Source organism: Trachemys scripta, chromosome 10 (genome assembly GCF_013100865.1).
Source record: "Trachemys scripta elegans isolate TJP31775 chromosome 10, CAS_Tse_1.0, whole genome shotgun sequence".
NCBI classification, from domain to species: Eukaryota; Metazoa; Chordata; order Testudines; family Emydidae; genus Trachemys; species Trachemys scripta.
This window is the reverse complement of record NC_048307.1, coordinates 30,557,320-30,580,431: the sequence shown is the minus strand read 5'-3', so window position 1 is coordinate 30,580,431 and position 23,112 is coordinate 30,557,320. Positions and strand designations below refer to the sequence as shown.

Genomic DNA, 23,112 nt, shown 5'->3' with positions numbered 1-23,112 from the left:
ACAGCCTTCCCTACCCAGCACTCCATGCAGTTTCAGAACCGCGAAGTGGCCCTCAGGCCAAAAAGTTTGCCCACCCCTGTCCCAAACAAACCAAACAAGATTCTGTGGAGGTGGCATAGGCTAGAGAAGGAAATCGTGTAGAGGGACAGTAAATGAAGCAGCTCAGTAATTAATCTGTCCCCATATCTGCAGCTTTCTATGGCTGTGGAGTAACAGTACAATGGACACTGTGCTCTAGTGTAAGAGTGCCACAGCAGCTGGACTCAGGCCTCACCTGTTTCCTTGTGCACTGGATGACAGTGATGGGGGATCCTTTATGGTCAATGAGCACACGGATGGTCATTCCAGTCCGAGGGCTGCTGACAGCCATTAGCCCATCCTTGCCTCCAGACAAGATGATTTCTCCTGCAGATAGGGGAGAGGAGAGAGCTAATCAACTTCCTGCAGATGGAGAAAAGGCCAAAAGGGGAAGCCTGCAGGTATGCCTGACTCAAGCTTTCCGAGCGCATGCCGGACTGGAACAATCTAGTCCTGGGAGTGAGAGAGGAGAGGTGAGATGAGAGGACACTGGAACATTTACTTCAGTTTAAAACACTGCTTCAGAAAAATAGCTAGCATAATGAAGCAGAAGAAAGCTTCATTATGTGCCAAGTCCCTGAGCTGTACCAAAGCTACTGTCCAACGGCATATCCAGGATGACATGGTGCCAGATATGCAGCTGGTGTGAACTGGCACAGTTTCATTGACTTCAATTCTCCATCTTAGAATCTGGCCCGGGACCTTGCGAGGGTCATCAGTATTTGAAGTGGCTGGAGGTTAGAGCTGTCTCCTCCAAACACAGAGAAATGGAGCTGCAAGACCAAACTATGCTCCTTGAAGCAGCACCAATGGATTGGTTATGGAAACCAGCATGTGATCTCACCATCTGCAGAGTAGGCAATTGCAGTCAGAGCAACGGAGTGTGGGTGCATTTTCAATTCCATCTCTGTCCTTGAAATGCTGAACACCCGGATGGTGCCATCGCTGTACCCTGCCACAACATGCTGACCCTCAGCCCCACCGTGGGAGACGGGGATAGGGCTCCAGGCCAGACACTGGCAGCTCTGTAAAGGAACAAGATTAGAGACATGGGAAGAAGGAGCAGTATGTTCCAAGGAGATGCATGCAGGTTACTTCTCCACTCACACACAATGAAGACATGTGAATGCCACTAATCTACAAAGATTTCATATCTAAAACCTTCAGTTACAAATATTTCTCCCAACTCTGGTTCATTCAGTGAGGACAAAGAGATCCCATCCACAACAGGCAGTGGCTGCTATCAAGACAATATAGGACATTGACACACTCCAAATGATTACCTGATTCAGCACTTGAAACTGTACCACCAGCTCCATGCTGGCCAGAGCCCAAACCCTCACACTGCCGTCCTCCCCACACGTGGCACAGTGAGACTCACCAGGACTGAAGGTCACTTCATTCACCTGCAGCAACAAAGGGGATTGACACTCCACAAATGCCAAAGCAAGTTGCACATCGGCCCCTATTCCTTACCCATAGCTTCCCCTGCCCCCACCAAATTCTTCTCTGGTAGGAGACAGCACACAAGAAAGGAAAGGAAGATTTTGTAAAGGACGCCGGGGGATGGTGGTAATTAAAATTAGTGAGGACTATAGTGGAAATTTAGAACCATAATTGCAAAGTTCTGACTGGTTGCTCCATAATGAAGGTCTTAGAAGGGAAGTCTCCATATCTCATTACCAATCTAGATACCCTCTCTTCCAGCAGGCACAAATGTAGTGCAATGTAGCATCAAGACTGACACCCTTCAGACACATTTTCCAGTATTCTGAACAGAAGACCACTTTATCCATTTGAGAAGTCTAGCTAATAAGTAACACTGCACTTCTAGAGTGCCTTTCATCCAACCTCCCAATGTTCTACATAAATTAAGCCCCAATGGTTCTGTAAGATGCCTCAGGATTTCCCCCCTTTTACTACAAGAGATAGACACAGAGCAGTTAACTGACTTGACCAAGGCCATACAGGATGTCTGCGGCAAAACAGAAAAGAGAATTCAGATTTCCTGGCTTTCAAGTCCTCTGCTTTAGCCACTAGACCATCTTTCTCTCTTGGAAGAGATAATATTACCTAGCTCTTCTATAGCACTTTTCATCCATAGATCTCACAGTGCTTTATAAAGGAGGTCAGTATCATCATCCCCATTTTACAGATGGGGAACTGAGGCACAGAAGTAAAGTGACTTGCTCAGTAGGCCAGTGGCAGAGCCTGGAATAGTCTCTCAAGTCACAGTGCAGTGCTCTATTCACTAGGCCACACTGCCTAGTTTGCAGTGAAAGCTCTTTCACCAGTGCCCTACCAGTATTAGTCAAGGCTCCAGCAATGCGATTTCTCTCAGTAGGGCCTACCCAGCTCTTCTGCAGTGTGAGCATCCTCAAAGTGCGTTGCACCTCAGGCTCAGGTGGCACTTGGAACACGTGCTTCCTTACAGCACAGGAACTCCCTTCCAATCCCTCTCACCTTGTTCTTATGTCCGCTGATTAGTCGGATGCTGGTGCTCTCTGCCCAGTTTATGTACCACAGTGTTCCTGCAGTGGTGCCCACGATTCCCATATCCAGAGAGTCATCAAAGGTTGCACCAACTATTGTCCCATCCAGGGTCATCTCGTGTTCCAAAAGGACTGAGCTAGACCTGGGGGAAAGTGGAGTCCAGAGTGGAATATACAAAATAACTAGCTCCGTCCTTAAGCTGCTAGAAGACAACCATTAACCCACCTTCATGGGAAAACTGTCTGGGACTGCCGTCAGGACAACATGGTTATCTTTAACTACATAGATACTACAGTGATGGGCTCATCAGAACTGCAGCTAGCGACTACCTTTAACCATACAGAGTAACCATCTTTCTGGGGGAAATAGGAAAGAAGTTCTAAAAGGATTATTTTGATCATCCACTGTGCCTCCTTAATTTGATCCAATATATTTCACAGGTAAAAAATAAAAAAGTTAGAAAAAGAGAAGAGTTGACACGTACAAAAATATTTATCAAATACTTGTGCTGTAAAAGGCTTAGCTGTCTAAATCAGGGGTCTCAAACTCAAATGACCATGAGGGCCACATGAAGACTAGTACATTGGCCCGAGGGCCGCATTACTGACACCTCCCCCCGCTGCCCTCGGCCCCGTCCCCACTCCACCCCTTCCATGAGGCCCCGCTCCCATTCCAACCCCTTCCCCGAAATCCCCACCCCAACTCTGCCCCCTTCCTGTTCCCAGGGGAGCAGGAGGGGTGTAGGGTGTGGCGGGGGCTCAGGGCAGGGGGTTCGGCTGCAGGAGAGGTTCAGGGGGCGGGCTCCAGCCCGACGTGCACCGGGGCAGGGCAGGCTCCCTGCCTGCCTGTCCCCACGCCGCTCCAGGAAGTGGCCAGAACTTGGGGGAGGAGGGGCACAGGGGTCTGTGTGTTGCTGTTGCTTCAGGCACCACCCCCAGCAGCTCCTGTTGGCTGGGAATGGGGAACCGTGGCCAATGGGAGCTGCTGGGGGCGCTGCCTGAAGCAACAGCAACACACAGACCTCTTTGCCCCCCTTCCCCATGTTCCAGCCGCTTCCCAGAGTGGCGTGGGGGCAGGGCAGGTAGGGAGCCTGCCCTGCCCCCGGTGCACATCGGGCTGGAGCCGCTCTAGGTAAACGCTGGGGGGCTGGGGGGGCCACAAGGAGCTTGCGGGCCGCAGAAAACAACCCTGTGGGCCGCATGCGGCCCCTGGGCCGCGTGTTTGAGACCCCTGGTCTAAATGGTCTAGTTTAACAAGACAACTAAGGCCGACTTGGCTTTCCAACAAGCTAAAAGCACATGCAAGAGTTCTGAATTGTAGACACATTAGCTCAGTATTGCCTTGTTCAACGTACCATGTAAGTAGAAGAGTAAAATAAGCAGCTTTATGTAAGGCTGGGACAAATGACTACATGGCAAAAGACTGACTGAACAGTAGGCTTCCATGGTGAGCTGGAGTCATTCTACAGGAATTACAAGTCTTGACAGGAAATTTGGGGAAAGGAATTCAGGGAAGATTTCCTTCTCTTTGGAATTTCAGAGTTAGAGTTGGGCATCAAAGCTTGGCTTAGCTGAGGGATACATTAGCAGTTCACAGTGCATTCGAAGACCACACTTAACTTGAACAAAATATAGCATATTGCAAGCTAAGCTTGCCTTTAGGATGCTTAGATACCATGGTGACAGGTACCTTATAAAAACTTAAGACAAAGACAGAAGTACATCCCAAGGAGACCAGAAGGCTGCTCAGCTCAGGATGGCGTATTGCATGCTAAGATCTGTAGTCTCCCCAGGCTGAACTCCTGTAGTAAAGATGATGGTGGCCCCACATTGTGCTGGGACAGACTTCGCTGAGAAAAGAGGGAGTCACAGTTGTTAAAGGGGCAGCAAGGGATGTGATTTTCCAAGACAGAATAAACAAATTCAATTCTCTTCCTGCTAAAAGAGGTTTTACAAATCACCAAGACAGAGATCAGGTGAGATAAACCCAAATATTTTTAATACCAAAAATGTCTACCACTAGTGACATGATCAGTAAGGAGATGGAACATTCTTTAAGCCTGACCAGGATTAAATACCTATCTGGACATGCTAAAATACGCCAATGAAGAAAATGCAAATTGTATCTGGTTCAAAAAATTTGATACTTGGGCTTGTCACAGACATACACAAAGAGAATTGTAGGTGTTCTAAACCCCAACGCCTTGGGACAAGGATAAGAAAGGAACAGCCAGAAATTTCCATCTTGAATTCCAAGAGAATCCAGACCCAATGAACCAAGAGTCACAGGAATTTAGAGGAGGAGATAAGAATTAAAGGACAAGAGAAACAGTTGCATAGGCTAGTCAAAAGCCTACCTCTGCCAATGAAAAGATACCACCTATTGTGTTCAGGGAGTACAAGAGAAAGGAGAAGGTATGTCCAGAGAGTGGACTGAGTAGCTATGTATCTCAGCACAAACCTCTCTCTTCAGGTTTGTGCAAACATGAGTTAGACACTGCACACACAAGCCACCTCACCTGGCATCAGAACCTTTCAGCCTCAGCTCCTGCACCGCTGCCACTGACCACAGTCGAATTCTCTTGGTGTTGCTGCCACTGACCAGCCTGTTGCCACAACACAGAAGCACACCTAGGATAGCAGAAAGAAAATGCTTAATACAACATTAATACCCACACTTGTTGATCATTATAAAGGGATTGACAGACTCTACCAACTAAGTTCGCTGGTAAATGTTTGGGAGGAGGAGTGGCTATCCCACCAGCAGTCTGAACCCAAGGCCTCTTGTTTGCTATCCAGAGGTTTCTAGAAGTTGGAGGCTGAACCCAGGCTCTTAGCAATTGCACAGGAAATATGCATGCATACTTGCACCAGGTATGGCATGAATCTAGCGCCAATCAATTCTAGCATCTGCCAATGACTCAGCATTTGAGCACGGAGAAACAGCTTGAATCAGGGTCCAGCAGGGCCAAGATTCTTCTTTCCTCTCAAGTCTCTGTGGAATTTAAGATGCAATCCTGTCAGAAGCCAGCAGCATCTGTACTTACCAATCTCACCCTCATCAGCCTCCCAAGTCATGAAACAGCGGTTGGTCTGTGTGTCCCACACGCAGATCTGTCCTGTGTTGGTCCCACTATAAAGGAGGTAGTTGGTGCTGTAGCAGAGAGATGTCAGTTCCACCCGTCCTACCATATCAGGGATGGCAGCTCTATGAACCTGCCACATAACAAAAAGCAGCAGGGTCAGGGAGATCATGATAGTTTATTTTTAAAAATCACCCCCAAATTAAGTTAATTCACCCAATACTTTAGCATTAACTGAAAACCAGTCAACACCAGTAGGTGTTGCATCACTGTGGCTATGTGTACACTATCACGGTAAGTCGACCGAAGTTACGCAACTCCAGCTATGTGAAAAATGTAGCTGGAGTCGATGTAGCTTAGGTCAACCTACTACCGTGTCTACACCGTGCTAGATCGACAGGAGACACTCTCCCGTCGACTTACCTTACTCTTCTCATTCCGGATGGAGTACCGGGGTCGACTGGAGAGTGCTCTGCCATCGATTTAGCAGGTCTTCACTAGACCCATTAAATCAACCCCCGGTGCATCGATCGCCAGAGCTTTGATCCCGTAGTAGTGTAGCTATAGCCTAAGAGAAACCAATCGACCCCACCCACGGGCACAGACTAATAATGGCAGAGACTTTCATATCCATTATTGTGTGGGCTTTAAAAGAAGACAAGGCAGTCTGACAAATAGAAAGGAGAAGTTCAGATGCTGAATCTGCAAACACCTAGAAGATAATAAGATGATAAGTGACAGTTAGCATGGATTTGTCAAGAACAAATCATGGCAAACCAACCTAATAGCTTTCTTTGACAGGGTAACATGCCTTGTGGATGGGGGAAAGCAGCAGCAGATGTGGTATATTTTGACTTTAGTAAGGCTTTTGATACTGTCTCGCATGACCCTCTCATAAATAAACTAGGGAAATACAAACCTAGATGGAGCTACTATAAGGTGGGGGCATAACTGGCTGGAAAACCATTTGCAGAGAGTAGTTATCAGTGGTTCACAGTCAAAACTGAGGTCCTGCAGGGATCAGTTCTGGGTCCAGTTCTGTTCAATATCTTCATCAATGATTTAGATAATGGTATAGAGAGTACACTTATAAAGTTTGCAAACGATACCAAGTTGGGAGAGGTTACAAGTGCTTTGGAGGATAAGATTAAAATTCAAAATGATTTGGACAAACTGGAGAAATGGTCTGAAGTAAATAGGGTGAAATTCAATAAGGATAAATCAAAGTACTCCACTTAGGAAGGAACAATCAGCGGCATACATACATACAAAATGGGAAATGACTACCTAGGAAGGAGTACTGTGGAAAGGGATCTGGGGTTTACAGTGGATCACAACCTAAATATGAGTCAACAGTGTAACACTGTTGCAAAAAAAGCAAACATAATTCTGGGATATATTAGTAGGAGTGTTGTAAACAAGACACTAGAAGTAATTCTTCCGCTCTACTCCATGCTAATTAGGCCTCAGTTGGAGTATTGTGTTCTGTTGTGGAGATAGGACAAGAAGCAATGGGCTTAAACTGCAGCAAGAGAGTTTTAGATTGGACATTAGGAAAAACTTCCTGTCAGGGTGTTTAAGCACTGGAACAAATAGCCTAGGGAGGCTGTGGAATCTCCATAAATGGAGATTTTTAAGAGCAGGGTAGACAAATGCCTGTCAGGGATGGTCTAGATCAGTGGTTCCCAAACTTGGGATGCTGCTTGTGTAGGGAAAGCCCCTGGCGGGCTGGGTCGGTTTGCGTACCTGCCGCGTCCACAGGTCCGGCCGATCGCGGCTCCCACTGGCCCTTGGCCCACACCGCTTCCAGCAGCTCCCATTGGCCTGGAGCAGTGAACCGCAGCCAATGGGAGCTGCAATCGGCCAGACCTGCGGACGCGGCAGGTACACAAACCAGCCTGGCCCGCCAGAGGCTCTCCCTACACAAGCGGTGTCCCAAGTCTGGGAAACAATAGTCTAGATAATACTTAGTCCTGCCTTGACTTCAGGGGACTGGACTAGATGACCTCTCGAGGTCCCTTCCAGTCCTACACTTCTATGATTCTATGTACCTTGAGGCTGATGTCAGCTCCCTGCTGCTCAATTAGCCAGAAAGTCACTGCTCCTCTGCCTACACAGGCTAGTTCACCAGCAGAAAGAGGGTTAAAGGCCACTTCGTGGACTGGTTCTAAGATATGGGTGGACGACATTAGGTCATAAGTATGGGTGTTCCACAGGGCGAGGGTCCGGTCACTGTAGTCCCCTATATATGACATGAAAGACAGTAGGAACTTCAGGATATCACTTTAATTTCATATACATGTTGTACATTTCCATATTAAATTAATCAGAATTCCCTCCAGTTTAACATAGAGGCAACTTAAACTTCAACTCTCTTTGCTTAAACATGTACTACCAACTTCCCTTATGTCAAATCCTATAGCAACCTAGTGATCTTACACAGAAGAGACACCAAAAATGACCCTATCACATCGTGTGTGCATTCTGTAGACATCCAGTGACCCAAGTGACCCAACTTGACATCCTAATTCTATATCACAAGTGACCTCATTACACCTAAATACCTTGTGGATACCATACCCTCAGTGACCTCTTTACACCAGCTCACTGTCCTGGAGACATCCTACACAAGCTCATAGCTTACAGGTTCAGATGACTAACCTAGTGTAACAAGGAGCCTATCGTCACGAGAGTATGCCATGGCCTGTACTTGGGTCTCATGATGGAAAATAACTTTTTGGCAAGTCCCATCCTGGATGTTCCAGATGCGGATCTGACAGCGTGAGTCTCCATTCCCATGGCCAGAGGCAGAGGCGAGAACCTGGCAAAACAATAATATATCACCATTGGGAACTCAATAAAAAATGATATGGGTGTTCTAGGAGAGTCAACAAGCCCTATGTAGCCATTAAACCAGAAGTGAACTCATACAGATAGCAAGAGGAAAGCTCTGCAGATTCATAAGGATGGAGGCACTTGATGAAAAAACACATACCGGAGAAGAGTGAAAGCTTCATGGCCACATACACACAGCATTAAGTGCCAGTTAGTTGCAGATGAGGCATGAGGATTAGCACATGCCTGCTTTAACTCCAAAAACCAGAGTCTCTATGCAGTGGGCTAGAGAAGCAGCTCAGGCAGAAGAGGAAACAGATACACATAGGAGCTCATTCAGCAAAGTCCATCCAGTCCAGGGCAAATAGTATATATAGCCAAACCAAAGCTTCTCCAGGAGGATAGGAGACATTCATACCTGGGCATCATGGCTGACTGCTAAAGTAGAGATCTCTTCAGGGTGGCCAAGCCAATGTTGCTGCGATCCCAAGTGCAGGTCTTCAACCACAATCACACAGCCACAGGTATAGGCAAAAAAACCTAGGTGCAGTGTGAAGAGGAGGGATATGAGATCAGGAGAGGTCAGCACAGAGGCCTTGTGTACAGGCCTGTACACTGCTGCATCTAACATACACAGTATAATTACAGAAGTGAAACTAACTCTTCCGTCTAGAGTGCTTTAGAGTTAACTGCCTTTCAATTACAGGCCATGGGGTGTCCTTCCAATCAGGGAATGGGCAGAGGTAGAAATCTCTGTTCCTCCAAATTTGATGAAGAAAAGCTCTTCAGTGCCATTTAACAGCTCTGACATAAAGAGGTGAGAGGGCCTATAAAACAACAAGCTCTCTTCCCTGTCACCATGTGAGCTGAACAACTAGAGGCTGGAAATTACTTTGCTAATAGGATTCGCCAACATGCCTGTATCAGCCAGCACTTGCTGATATCACATAAAAAGGGTCCCTTATGGTACGAAATAAACTCACTACAGCAGAGTGAAGCTCTTGTGGATGGCAACAAGACTATTTAACTCATCTAAATGTGCAATGTTTTCACATTTAATGTGCCATTACAGAAGTGTTGGGATACACACACACACTTTCCTGAAGACTCAGCCCTAGAATACCTGTGTCTGGGTTCCAGACCATATTCCCCCTTCCATTCCCATTGTAGCCAATGACTGCCTTTAATTTCAGGCCCTCGTTACCAGCTGGAGGATACAAGACACTCTGCAAGGAAAACAGACACTGGTGCAAGACCACTTTTGACAGGATACTCCATGTCGGTTCAATTCTAAATACTCGCACAGGAACTTGCACACACACACATACAAAGAGTTTAACAGTCAAACACAAGCCCACCCACTTCCATAGTTATATATACAAAAAGTGAAACCCACACCAGCCAAACCAGACATATATGCTCTTCCAGATACATAATTTATATATATCTTCACAAGCATCTTCTAATAGATTTGGGGTAACACTGCCAAACACCCCACCTAGGGAATAGGTGCTAGTCCTGTTGGGAAAGGGTTAAATGGATTCTGCTGACTCATTGACAGGGATGCTTATTTACCCCACTTGGAGATAAGGGAGGTGGGAGTAGCTCTCTGAGGAGGGGGGGCGTGAGTGAGCAGTCCTGAGGGAGGAAGTCTAGGAGCTGTAAAACCAGGGAAGAAGGATTGAGCTGAAATTTATGTTCTCATTGCTTTGTTTGCTAATAAAGCTGAATCCCAGGAAGGGGTAAGTTTGGACTTTCTACACGGTGTGAATTGTGTTGGTACAGCAGACTGGGAAAGGCATCTGCTCTCAAACACGTGCCTACAGACTCTCTGCAGCACTCTCAGTATTTTTTGAATAAAAAATATACAGATTTGCAGAGAAAAATAAGTGACCCAAAACCACTTATGGAAAGGTCATAGTCAACTCATCTGTGGTCATAACAGAAAGTAGGGCTAGTGCTAAGGGTTTCTAAAACATGGGAGTGCATTTCACAAAATTTTCCACTGCCTGAGGTATAAAAAGGAAGCTTACATTAGGAAAGAACCAAATCAAAACCAATCTTTCCTGCTCTTTACCTGGCCAGGCTCTTAGCACTGTGGCAATTCTTACCTTGGGGAGTGCAGATGCTTTGAAGCGAGGAGTAAAGTGCCTGTAGGAATCTGGGCGGATATAGTACTGGGGTTCAGGACCCTTGGTCTCCTTTCTAGGTTCTAGCACAAAACATAAAATAAGCCTAACTTTGCTCATGGTAATGGTGCATCTTGAGCAACTAGGCCAGTTAATGTTCTGGTTTATTAACCTTCTGGATGTTGAGGAGGTGTGTACACATGGACACACACACAGGCTACATTCTACATTGCCCTGCACCTTGTCCAGCACAAAGAGGGTGTAAAATGACCCAATCAGAATGTAACATTCACACTCATTCTGCCCTGGTGCAAATGGCTGCACCAGGGGCAGGGTCACAGAGATACATATACATATTTTCCTACCAATCTCCTCTCTGGTTGGAAAATGCCAGCATACCAGCTGTAAAGACAGATTATAATTCAATAACCTATTTCTGTCATTTTGTCAGGGTGACAGATACTCCACAAACTCAAAGTACTACCACACTGTGCACTATGGGCATCAGTACCTGAGGAGAACAAGCCAAGCAAATAGAAAACCACGACTTTATAGTGAAACAAGCCTTACTTTTAAACGGAAGCTCTCTGACAAATCTTGCCTGAGGCTTTGTGCACTGGCTGCTTCATGCCTCTGGCAGCTAGCCATGAGGTGCTGTAGCTTTGAAGTTGTATTTCTATTAATAGACACGTTGAGAGCTTTAACAGAAAGCACAACTTCAAAGCAGAGACAGGTTACAGGGTAGAAAGGACCCCTGTGTGCATAGAAGCAGCAGCAACAGAGATGGAGATGGACCAGGGAGGGAGACAGAAAAACAACAAACAGTCATAGAGACCAAAACAAATTTCCCTTACTCTATTCCTGTGGCAAATGATATCCAAAAGAAGGAAATATCACCTGGGAACTCTAGGAACCCATACTGCATTTGATCTTGTGGCTTAAATCACATCCCTCCCAGAAACCCATGGCAGGCCATCAGTATTTCTACAAACACCGTACAGAATGCAACATAAACATTCCACTTGTGTCTATATTTTCATGGATTCTCCCTCATTTATTTTATTGCTAGAAACACACTGCCTTGCAGGCGAATGCTCTATTTGCTCCCCAAAGGAGCAAAGATCTTCAAAGGCCCAGAACACCCTTGATTTACCATTTCCAGAGTGACTGGGAGACCTCGAACACTCCTGACTCACTTGGGGCCTCACAACATGAGTCTCCTCATTCTCGACTGGTTCCTCCATGACAAGGGCCGAGTGGTCTTTGTTTCCATCTGCAGCCCCTCCGCTGCTGCCTTTCAGACCTGCTTCCTCCCCTTCATCTGACTCAGAGAAAATATCTGCAGAGGAACATTGGTAGAAATGAGGGGAGAGTTATTCTGTGCTTCTATGAGTGGCTGACCCTTCAATTACAGAGAGGTTACAAAGCAAAACATTTGAATGCCCAGATTCTCCCCACAGCATTTTCCTGTTGCCTGCAGGGAGAATCTGGGAATTCACCCAAGGTCAGAGATCAGAGATATTCACAGCACCCTTGGAAATGTTTGGTCAGCAGTTCAGTAGATGGAACCGGGGGCAAGGGAAAAAGTGGCACCAAGAATGACTAGACAGTACTAGGACGGGAAGGGAAGGTGCAGAGCCGCTCTCTTAACCTACAGGTGGAGGTGGAGGTGGAGGGAAGGGGTGCCAGGGCAGCTGTTGAACTATAAAGGGAGTTTTCCCCCAACGAAACCTTAATTCCCCTTCTCTCCAGGTGATTCCTCTTCTCACCATCATGTCCTGGTTGGTGGATAGAACTGATGTCCAGATGTGGTGGTGAGGCCAGAGATGGAAGAGGAGCTGACTGGCGGGGTATCTCATTAGCACTGGATGTAAAATCCTTTAGCTTCTCAGAGCTAGTTTCTGTGAACAGAAAAGGGGACTGGGTAATTCCTTCTGACGTCCTCTGAAGACAGGCTGAGGCAATGGCAATACAGTACCAATGATGCTCAGCTCTCCAGCTTCCTCATACCCAGATGAAGTCATTTACAGATGCCTTATCCTTTGTCCTCAGGAGGAGAGAAAAGAGAGACAGGGAGAGGTGAGAAGGAAGAGACAATGGAGAGAGAGAGAAGTAGGAGAGGTTAAGGTAACAGAGCCGAGGAAGAAGAGTAAGAGATGAGGAAGAAGTTTATCAGCTAGCCCATGGCTGACCCACTTTGCCCTTGCCCTCCCCAGCAGTTGTCTCTGTAACAAGGGGAAACACTAATCAGCTGGAGATCTCAAACTGCAGATTAATCCCTAGCACTAACAAGGAATTAGCTCTTGGTGTCCTGGCATCCTTGGCCAAAGAGCTAAAATCCCATTTATAATCAATTCAAGGCTCTCCTGTGTCCTGAAAACAGCTTTGGAAAAATGTGTCTGAATGTGTAAAATGAAAGAGGCAAACTCACCAGCTCTGAGAGGCACAAGGGACTCAACATAGGGATGAACACTGGAAAGGTAATGAGACAAGAGTTACAACAATGGGGGTCAGAACAGGAGAGAGAGGGGAACAATGGAAAGCATTCCCAAGCCAATGAGATTTGATGAAAGATTGTAGTGCTCTTACTCGGCCTTGGGTGACTCCACTCTAGACACAGCTAAGAAGTCCCAAAGGAAGATGGCATCTCCAATGCTGATGACGTGCTGTTGGTCAGGGGTGAAGGCCACCTGTCGCACTGGCTCCGAGTGGCCAATATATACCTGGGAGAAAGTAAGGGCGGAGGGGCATGTCTTGTACTTCCAATGCAACTGCTACACAAAGCTTTGCATGTTCTTAGGACCATTCATGTTCCCCTCAGCACAGATAAGGTGGTAAAGGGCCTTCCTGGAAAAGGCTCTTTCATATTTTTCTATATAGTTATCGTACCTTATCGGATATACAGTACAGGGGGAATTCTGTCCACAATTACCTAACAGAGGTTCTTTTATGTACCTCCTGAGGGTGCATACACCAGGCCTGCACTGCTGAGTTCTGGAGTCATTCTTTAATGAGGTTGCAGTGGTCTGGAGGAATAAGCATGGGATTGGAAACTGGAAGAAACTGAGTCCTCATCCTGGCTCTGCCCAACTCCCGTGTGACCTTGAACAAATCACTTCACTGCTCTCCGTTGTTCCATCTGTAAAAGGGGTAACGCCTGCCTATCTGTGTCCTGGATAGTGGTGTGGTGAGGATTTTAATGATGGTAAGGTGCTATAGATATACTAAGTATTATTATTAAGTGAAATGTGTTAGGTGTTCTCCATCCATGTCCCATTGGACAAAACTATCACAGTTATGACTGGGAACCATGGATCAATACTGGACAAATGAAGGTTGAGGGTCATTGGCAAATCCATGTGGAGGAGGTTAGCTGTACTATTGCTTTCTGCTCAGAAGAGCTAAGTGGCATTCATAGTGGAAAAGAGTAAGGCACCACTGATTTTTTCCCTTGAATCTAGTACCTGAAAATTGATGTCGAACCTCATCTGATAGTCCCACACTTTGACAACCCTGTCACCGGCCGTCAGCAGGTACCTGGCATCCTCACTCAGTGCCAATGAAGAACAGGATAACTTGTGCACACGAGACACCTGTGAACAAGACAAGACATCATCACTGCTAGCTGAACCAGCTGTTTCCAGCTTGATCCGAGAGAGAAACATAAGGACAGCCTGTCTAAGATGTCCAATTGGAAATGGGAGGAAAAGGGGTTTAAGCAAGGGAATACTTTTGCCCTCTTCTGATAAAAAAAGTTTCAAACAGTAAGAGAAAGGGGACAAAGATGCCCAACTGTTCCAGACACGGAAGGCCTGTGATTGCTTCCAATCCTACATCACTCTGTAACTATGCACAGACTGCAAAGTTTGTTAGACACACCGAATCTGGATAAACGTGATACTCTTCAGCCAGGTGACAAGAGTGTGAGGGAGCAAAGCAGGAGGGAACAGATTTATCCTCATCTGGGGAATAACTACATTAGCAACATACTTCAGGTGACTCAGTTTTTCTTAGAAGCCTGTGATTGCCAGGACTTCATCACGGAGTCCCATGTTCACATGTGTGCACTGTCAAGAGGTGTGGAAGCTGAGGGATATCCCAGAGACCACAGAGCATTCACTTCACAAATTCCTTACCTCTCGGACCAAGCGCCCAGTTTTAGCATCAAGCACAAGGACCTTGTTGGAGGAAGTGGACACCAAGAGGTGGCCAACAGGCATGGGAGCAAAGCAGATTCTCAAAGCAGAGTCCAAGCTGGTGCTGTCCAAGTCCAGGATGCTGACGTCTATCCTCAGTAGCTATGAAACAAGAAGCTATTGAACACCAGCTTCCTGAAGTGAACAGTTCCACATGAAATGATCCGGATGGCAGGGAATCCTAAGGAACTTCTACACAATCTGAGGATATTTTTAGACCATTTCCCCCACTGTTTTATTGTCTGAGGCTGCTAGAGGAGGAGGAAAATGTACCTCACTCTCTTTCCCCAAGCTACCTGATTAAGTGATGGTTCTGGGCAGGCATTGTAAGTGGGCATTACTCAAGAAGACATTTCCTCAAAAAGGTACAGATGCTGTAAGATTCCCTATTGCTTTTCAGCAATTTCAGCTCTTGCTCCATAAGGGCTGGATGTGATTGTGGAAGGAAGACAGCCTGATTTGGTGTTTCCATCCCACAGCAGCATCAAAAAGGAGGAAATCAAAACCACATCCCAAGTGTTTTCCACATGGCGAAGGACACGTAAAGGGGCTATGTCAGATCCTATTTGGTGGAGTCTAGGGGTTCTCTAACTGTCTGGGAAGAAATCTCTTTTCCTTACCCTGCAACGCATTCTGCAGTTGTGATGCCAGGAATGCCCTCCCTCCTATTCTATTCTCCCTTTGGATCAAGGCAACTTCCTTCCAGTTACCTCATCTAGAGAATGGGCATCCATAACGGTCACAGTGTACTTAGAGGGGCCCACAAAGGCGAGGAGACGTCCATCCCCACTAAGGGCCAAAGCGTTGGGACTATGCTCAGCATCTTGGGACACCACATTGCCTGGATACGACAAAACACAGGGTGAATGAGATAAACAGGAAGGAGAGAAAGCCTAAAGGGAGAGTGACTGATTATATACTGCAACTGAGATAAAATTCATTCTATTAAGGTTTTAGAGGTTGCTCCTCTCTCTGAATCAGCACTGAGCCAGTACTCCAGCATGGTGCTAAAGGTCAATCTGTGCTGTGGAAGGTGCCAGACTTGAACAGCTATTATACACACATTAAAGACAGATCTGAATCAGAACATTTACACCAAGATCTGGAACAGCCCAAAATTTGGGGAGGCCTGGAAATGGGGTTGCAATTTGAGCAAATGGATTATATTTGAGGCACACACAGTACCACAGTGCAATATCAATGGAGGAAGTTGGATTTTATTGTAGGGGTTTTTTTTAGTATAAGCAAAGGGATTGTGACAAGGAGTTACTGCACATGGATCTCAGCGAGGGTTTAAACAGCTTAAATCCATAGAGAGAGAAATGGCTGCAAAAAACTGCAGTACAGTGAAGTAATTTTTAGTTAGTAGATGAACTCAAGGAATGTCTTTTTATCACAAAAATCAAGATGATTGGTCTATATTTAGCCTATTGCTGAAAAAGGCCAGTCTAGATTTAAGATCATGTATTATTTCTGGGGGTGGGCAGGAAAAAAAGGGAGGCAGTATGGCTAGGGCACTGGCTTCAGATCAGAGCATCAAGAAGCCCTGAATGCTAGCCCCAGTTCTCACACTGGCATGTTGTGTGACCCTGGACAGTCCCATCCTCTCTCTGTGCCTCTGCTTCCCCTCCCACCCTTTGTCTGTCTTGCCTGTTTAGACTGGAGGTTCTTTGGGGCAGGGGCCATCTCTCACTGCTTGTATGGTGCCTATCAGAATGGGGGCCCCCTACCTCAGCTGAGGCCTCTATGTGCTACTGTAATTCTACTATCACTTTTTTTTTTTTTTTTAAAGCGTGCATTAAATCGGAAAGAGGATATACATGCAATCTGAGCCCATCTGCAACGTTAAAATACATCAATCCAGTTACAAACCTTTGGAAACCAGAGTGACAATGAAATCTTAATATTGCTCTCACTGAGGGGCTGTTAACAGGCAAAAGAGAAATACAGCTAATTTGTCTCAAAAGGATCATAGGATGCCCTCTGAAAATTACTTCATGGAATTTTGAGCCTTTTAGCCCTGGAGACAATACCACAAAGAAGGATACAGAACTCTTACCCAGAACCCTGAGGACGTGACTCTTCTGGGCTGCACAGTTATAAAGAGCCAGGGTCCCATGGGAGCAGGAACTGAACATCAAATTGCCATCTGGGGAGAAGGTCAGACCAGTGACTGCACCACGGTGCTGCCTATATAACACAGAAAACACGGGAGACAGTGGGGCAATAAAAGCAGAGCAGACTGATGTGAAGTACAGTGGGGGGTCCCTGGATTAGGAAGGAAATCAGAAACAATGTCAGGGACAGTCAGAAGCCCACCCTATTTTTCCCTGTCGTAGTATAGGACAGTTGGTTGTCTTTATTCCCAAGGGTGCTGGGGGAGACTAATCAACAAGTGCAGTGCTCTTGCTGCCAACAGCTTCCAGGATGACATAGTCACACACTGACATGTACTTTTGATCGTTCTCTACTCCCCACCAAAAATGTTTTCAAGTGCATCCTGTCTGGTTGACCCCCAACATGCCTCCCCTATTCTTGGCCACCTCCCTCCATGATGGAGAGTCCCAGACAGGCCTGACTCTTAAAACAAACCCAAAACCACGCACCCCACAGCCATGACCCCACTAGACTTTTCCTCTCTGAAAACCAGCTCATTGTAACTCATGTGATGAGATGGCTAAGTCCTAAGGAATGTGCTCTTCCATTATGGCCCACCACTAAATGTTAGCTCCTCATATTTCTCTCATGTGGATGGACATCTTATTTACACCATTGCCGTGACTCCCATCATTTAGATTTTTACATATGAATATACAATATCCATTTGTCAAACGTACTTGTGTTCCATGAGTAGATCAGAGGCAGTCAGGCTGAAGGTTCTCACCACTCCACTGCTGAACCCACATGCAAATATCTGTTGTGCAGGATGAAAGGCCACAGTACATGGTATCTCATCAGAGGCAGTGAAGTCATATAGCTGTGGGAAAGGGACACACAGAAGCACTGCTTGGGGATATGCAAAACCTGGCAGCAGTATGTGGCAGAATGAGATAACCCCATATCCCAGTTCCCCGTCACAAGCCTATCATTACAGTGAAGTTGTGTAACCCCTTGGGGCCTGATCTAAAGCTCAGTGAAATCAGTAGGAGTCTTTCTATGGACTTCAACGGTCTTGGGCTGCGGAGTTATAACACTGCATTGTAGACATTCAGGCTTGGGCTGGAGCCCAGGCACTGGGACCTTCCCCCCTCGCTGGGTCTCAGAGCCTGGTCCAGTCTGAGCCTGAGTGTTTACACTGCAATTTTACAGTCCTGCAGCCCAAGCCTAAGTCAGCTGACATGGGCCAGCCGTGAGGGTTTTATTGCAGTGTACACATACCCACAGAGACCTGATCATTATGGCCTAACATTAACCTACAATATTTAGTGGATGGAAGAAAAGCAAGTGGTATTTTAAATATTTGACTTTTGGAGCTAAAGCCAAACTATGCTGAAAAATCTTGAACTTCATGCAGTAGTTCTGGAGGGATCTGTTGTTGTTTGGGGTAGATTTAAGTGATTTTAAAGTGAGATATGTTGCTAGCACCAGCTACAGTCAGTTGGAATAAACAAAGATTATGCAGACTTCCTTTTACAGCTCCGCCAACAAAACTGAGTTTTGACTTCTACTACCTCTATCTTCATTAAGAAAGTGAGCTTACACTACCTGCTGCATGGACACAAGGTCCCAGATCCGGATGGTGTTATCCTGGGACACCGTAGCCATCTGCTTCCGGAGCCCATCCACAGAGAATGCCAGAACAGAGTCAGTGTGGGAGCGCATGAGGGTATTGTAGCCCCGGGACTGTACATCCAGGTAACCCAGGTTCCCAGTAGAGGTGGTGCACAGAACTTTGAGATTATCTGGACTGATGCTGACAGAGCTCACTGGACCTTCATGCTCTGCGGAAACAGATGTATCAGTTGATAAATTATCCCAGGACCCAAAAAAGTGGTAGATCTAGATCATAGCTAAGTGACCACCCTTTTATTTCTGCACTTTCATTTCTAAGTCCCGTACTTTCCTGAGTGCTTTGAGACTAACTTTTCTCAGGTTTTAGTCTAGCCACATAATCAAGCCAGTGTCATTTATAAAAAGTCTTTATTTTTCAGTGTCACTGCATTTCATTCCAGGATGGATGAAGAACTCCTGTGTTTCTCCCATAGATTTTAATTGGACAGATATGCAATAAGCATTAAGGATTAATGTTTACCTTACTCAGAAGACTCCTGTCATTCTCTAGAATTCCAGAAAAACACGGACGACTCTTGAAGAGATAATCCCCAAGATTCATTCTGTACAGACTTATCTAACTTGTCACTGCAGGAGGTGTCAGTTACTACACACAAGGGTCTAGCCCACTGAGAGAGCACCATAAGAGAAGCCTAAGAATGAATTTCTGTTGCTCTTCACAGGTTTGGGAATGGATCAGAAGAGCAGTGTAGTGGAACCCTAGGCTGCATTCCCTTTGGCCCCATAGGGCTAGGTTGATATGAATGCAGAATTGAGTGGGGAATGAGTGAGAGAGATCCACGGTCTACTCACCAGCCTCCAAGAAGACTGCCGAGAAATCCAGCGGCCACAGCCGCACGTAGCCATCCTCTGAGGCTGTGGCACAGAAGGTAGAGGAGATGCTAATACTGTTTATAGCAATCCCAGGGCCTGAAAGGACAAACATTACCAATTAGCACAATGTAAGGAACCAAAAAATTACCAGACTGGATCAGATCAATGATCCATCTAGTCCAATGCTGACCGATTCAGTAGCAGTTATGGGATAAGTTGTCCCCAGGGAAAATAAGAACGTCCATACTGGGTCAGACCAAAGGTCCATCTTGCCCAGTATCCTGTCTTCCAACTGTGGCCAATGCCAGGTGCCCCAGAGGGAATGAACAGAACAGGTAATCATCAAGTGATCCATTCCCTGTCGCCCATTCCCAGCCTCTGGCAAACAGAGGCTAGGGACACCGTCCCTGCCCATCTTGGCTAATAGCCATTGATAGACCTATCTTCCATGAATTTATCCACTTCTTTTTTGAACACCTTCTCCTAACCTCCAATTGCTAGATGATGGATCATGCCCCAAATCAGAAGGGCTTTTATTACAACCAGAACTCTTGTTCATATTTAATATTACTATTATTACGGTGGGTATCCTTGTTATCCATAGAAATATCCAATCACTTTTCAAAGACTGCCATACTCCTGGCCTTAACAATACATCATGGCAATGAGAGTCACAGGCTAATGGTGTGAAAAAGTGTTTCCTTTATCTTTTCGAATTGGTTCATCTATGGAGGGAGAAACAAGAGAGACTAAAGAGAAAGAGGAGAGAGGGAAAGGGGATGGGAATGTAGCAAAGGAGACTGTGTCCGTTAAGAAATGGCTAAAACATCCAATGCTTATGACTATATCAATGAAGTCTAGTCTAATCAAAAGCACTGGGAGCCAGACCCTAACCCTAACACAACTTGTGACCGTGATCAAGTCTTAAATTCCACGCCTCAGTTTCCCCATATATAAAATGGGAATGATATCTACCCTCCTCAAAAAGTGGTTGGGAAGCCTAATTAATATACATTTGTAAAGCATTATAAAGTGAAAATGGCAGGGATCATGGTGATAATGGGGTCTATTAGAGATCACCAAATCAGGAAGAGGAGATGAATGAGGCATTTCTAGGACAAACAACAGAAATATCTAAATCACAAGACCTGGTAGTAATGGGGGACTTTTCCAACGGATGTCTGAGTAGTTAAAGTAACACACCAAAACCGAATTTCCAATGAGTTCATGGAATGTATTGGGGACAAATTCTTGTTTCAGAAAGTGGAGGAAGTAACCAGAGTGATAGCCATTTTAGATTTGATTCTGACCAAGAGGGAGAAACTGGTTGCAAATCAGAAGGCAGAATGCAGTTTGGATGAAAGTGACCATGAAATGATATCTTTCATTATTCTAAATACAGGAATGAGTGAGAGCAGCAGGATAAGGATAACGGTGTGATGTTGTACTCCATGTTTTATGGAAATATGCCTATGAGTGTAAATATAATATAACTGGAATATGCTTTATGCAAAAGGTCTCTTGTAAGGTATCATTAAAAAGCTTATAATCTACTGAGTGTGTTCAATCTATTTGTATGAATGTATCATTCTTGTACCTGAAGCTAGAAATATGAAGTATTACTCTGAAGTCCTATTGTAATTATGCAAAGTGTGGGACATTAATGGTGGCTTGGAATCTTGATGGCTCCCATTAACTAGGACAATCTGTTTACTTGCAAACCTTCCTGGGGACGAGCAGGCCAGCCCTGGAAGAATGAAGGCTGGAGTCTCACAGGACATGTGACCATGTCACATGATACTGGAATCCATCTTAAACCTGGTGCTTTTCCATTCAGAAGGAGGGGTGGGGACCCAGAGAGACAAAAGATTCCCGCCTTGGACCAAAGCTATAAAAGGGGGTGGAACAGAACAAAGGGGGCTGACAGTCATGAGAAATACTCTAGTTACCACCTGAGCTGGAACTAACAAGGACTGTACCAGGGGAAAGAATTGGGCCCAGACTAGGAAGGAGTCTAGTCTGTGAAAAAGCTTATTGGAACATCTCTGAGGGTTTACCTGTATTCAGTTTCTTAATGTATTAGGGCTTAGACTTGCGTGTTTTGTTTTATTTTGCTTGGTAACTTACTTTGTTCTGTCTGCTATCACTTGAAACCACTTAAATCCTACTTTTTATACTTAATAAAATCACTTTTGTTTATTAATAAACCCAGTGATTAATACCTGGGGGAGCAAACAGCTGTGCATATCTCTCTATCAGTGTTATAGAGGGCAGACAATTTATGAGTTTACCCTGTATAAGCTTTATACAGAGTAAAACTAATTTATTTGGGGTTTGGATCCCACTGGGAACTAGAAAAAGAACAGGAGTACTTGTGGCACCTTAGAGACTAACAAATTTATTTGAGCATAAGCTTTTGTGGGCTAAAATCCACTTCATCGGATGCATGCAGTGGGAAATACAGTAAGAAGATAAATATACACACAGAGGACATGAAAAAATGGGTATTGCCATTCTAACTATAATGAGAATAATCATCTGAGGTGGGCTATTATCAGCAGGAGAAAAAAAACTTTTGTAGTGATAATCAGGATGGCCCATTTCCAACAGTTGACAAGGTGTGAGTAACAGTAGGGGAAAAAAATTAGCATGGGGAAATAGGTTTTACTTTACATTGGGAACTGGGGGTGCTGGAGATAGGTAACCTGCTGAATGGTTTTCAGTTAAAGCCTGCAGCTTCAGGGGCATGGTTCAGTCCTGGGTCTTTGTTGCAGCAGACTAACGTGTCTGGCTCAACAAGGCAGGGTTCTGGAGTCCCAAGCTGTCAGGGAAAACATGCTCAGAGGTAATTTCAGCATATCAGGTGACAGTCCCAAGGGGGTCTCTGTGACCAAACCCGTCACAAATGGACTTCAAAAAAGCAGACTTTAACAGGCTCAGAGAATTGGTAGGTAAGGTTCCATGGGAAGAAAATCTAAGGTATAAAGGAGTTCACAAGTGCTGGCAGTTTCTCAAGGAGTCAGTATTAAAGGCACAACCGCAAAGTATCCCAAACTGAAGGAAAGATAGGAACAATAGTAGGAGGCCAATCTGGCTGCATCAGGAGCTATTTAATGAACTAAAAATTAGAAAGGAATCCTACAAAAAGTGGAAACATGGATGAACTGCTAAAGAGGAGTACAAAAGAACAGCACTAGCATGTAGGGACTAAACAGAAAAGCTAAGGCACAAATTGAGTTACACTTAGCAAGGGACATAAAAGGAAAGAAGAAGAGGTTCTATAAATATGTTAGGAGCAAGAGAAAGATGAAGGAAAGTACAGGTCCTCTGCTTAGCGGGGAAGGAGAGCTAATAACTGATGACAAGAAGTAGGCTGAGGTGTTTAATGCCTATTTTGCTTCAGTCTTCACTAAAAAGGTTAATGATTACCAAATACTCAACATGATTAAAATTAAAAAGGGGGAAAGAATGCAAACCAAAATAGGGAAAGAACAGGTTAAGGAACATTTAGATAAGTTAGGTGTACTCAAGTCAGCACAGCCTGATGAAATTCACCTTAAGCCGGGTATTAAAGGAATTAGTTGAAGCAATCTCAGAACCATTAGCAATTCTCTTCAAACACTCCTGGAGGATGGGTGAGGTCCCAGAGGACTGGAGAAGGGCCAATGAGTACTTATCTTTAAAAAGGGGAACA

At 45.4% G+C, this 23,112-nt stretch overlaps 1 protein-coding gene across 1 annotated transcript in view; it reads right to left on the bottom strand.

The window, feature by feature from the left end:
* The window catches only part of WDR90 (WD repeat domain 90), a gene marked incomplete at its 5' end in the record, with an annotated part of 51,567 nt that overhangs the window by 6,655 nt on the left and 21,800 nt on the right, over nucleotides 1-23,112 (bottom strand). The window contains 22 exon segments of the mRNA XM_034783726.1: nucleotides 275-405; nucleotides 923-1,103; nucleotides 1,362-1,484; nucleotides 2,542-2,713; nucleotides 5,090-5,201; nucleotides 5,618-5,786; nucleotides 7,705-7,895; nucleotides 8,315-8,474; nucleotides 8,907-9,028; nucleotides 9,612-9,714; nucleotides 10,600-10,700; nucleotides 11,771-11,956; nucleotides 12,387-12,518; nucleotides 13,049-13,089; nucleotides 13,207-13,340; nucleotides 14,082-14,210; nucleotides 14,754-14,915; nucleotides 15,524-15,654; nucleotides 16,873-17,003; nucleotides 17,651-17,790; nucleotides 18,519-18,754; nucleotides 19,398-19,514. Of these exon segments, the coding sequence (XP_034639617.1) occupies nucleotides 275-405; nucleotides 923-1,103; nucleotides 1,362-1,484; nucleotides 2,542-2,713; nucleotides 5,090-5,201; nucleotides 5,618-5,786; nucleotides 7,705-7,895; nucleotides 8,315-8,474; nucleotides 8,907-9,028; nucleotides 9,612-9,714; nucleotides 10,600-10,700; nucleotides 11,771-11,956; nucleotides 12,387-12,518; nucleotides 13,049-13,089; nucleotides 13,207-13,340; nucleotides 14,082-14,210; nucleotides 14,754-14,915; nucleotides 15,524-15,654; nucleotides 16,873-17,003; nucleotides 17,651-17,790; nucleotides 18,519-18,754; nucleotides 19,398-19,514 (3,104 nt within the window).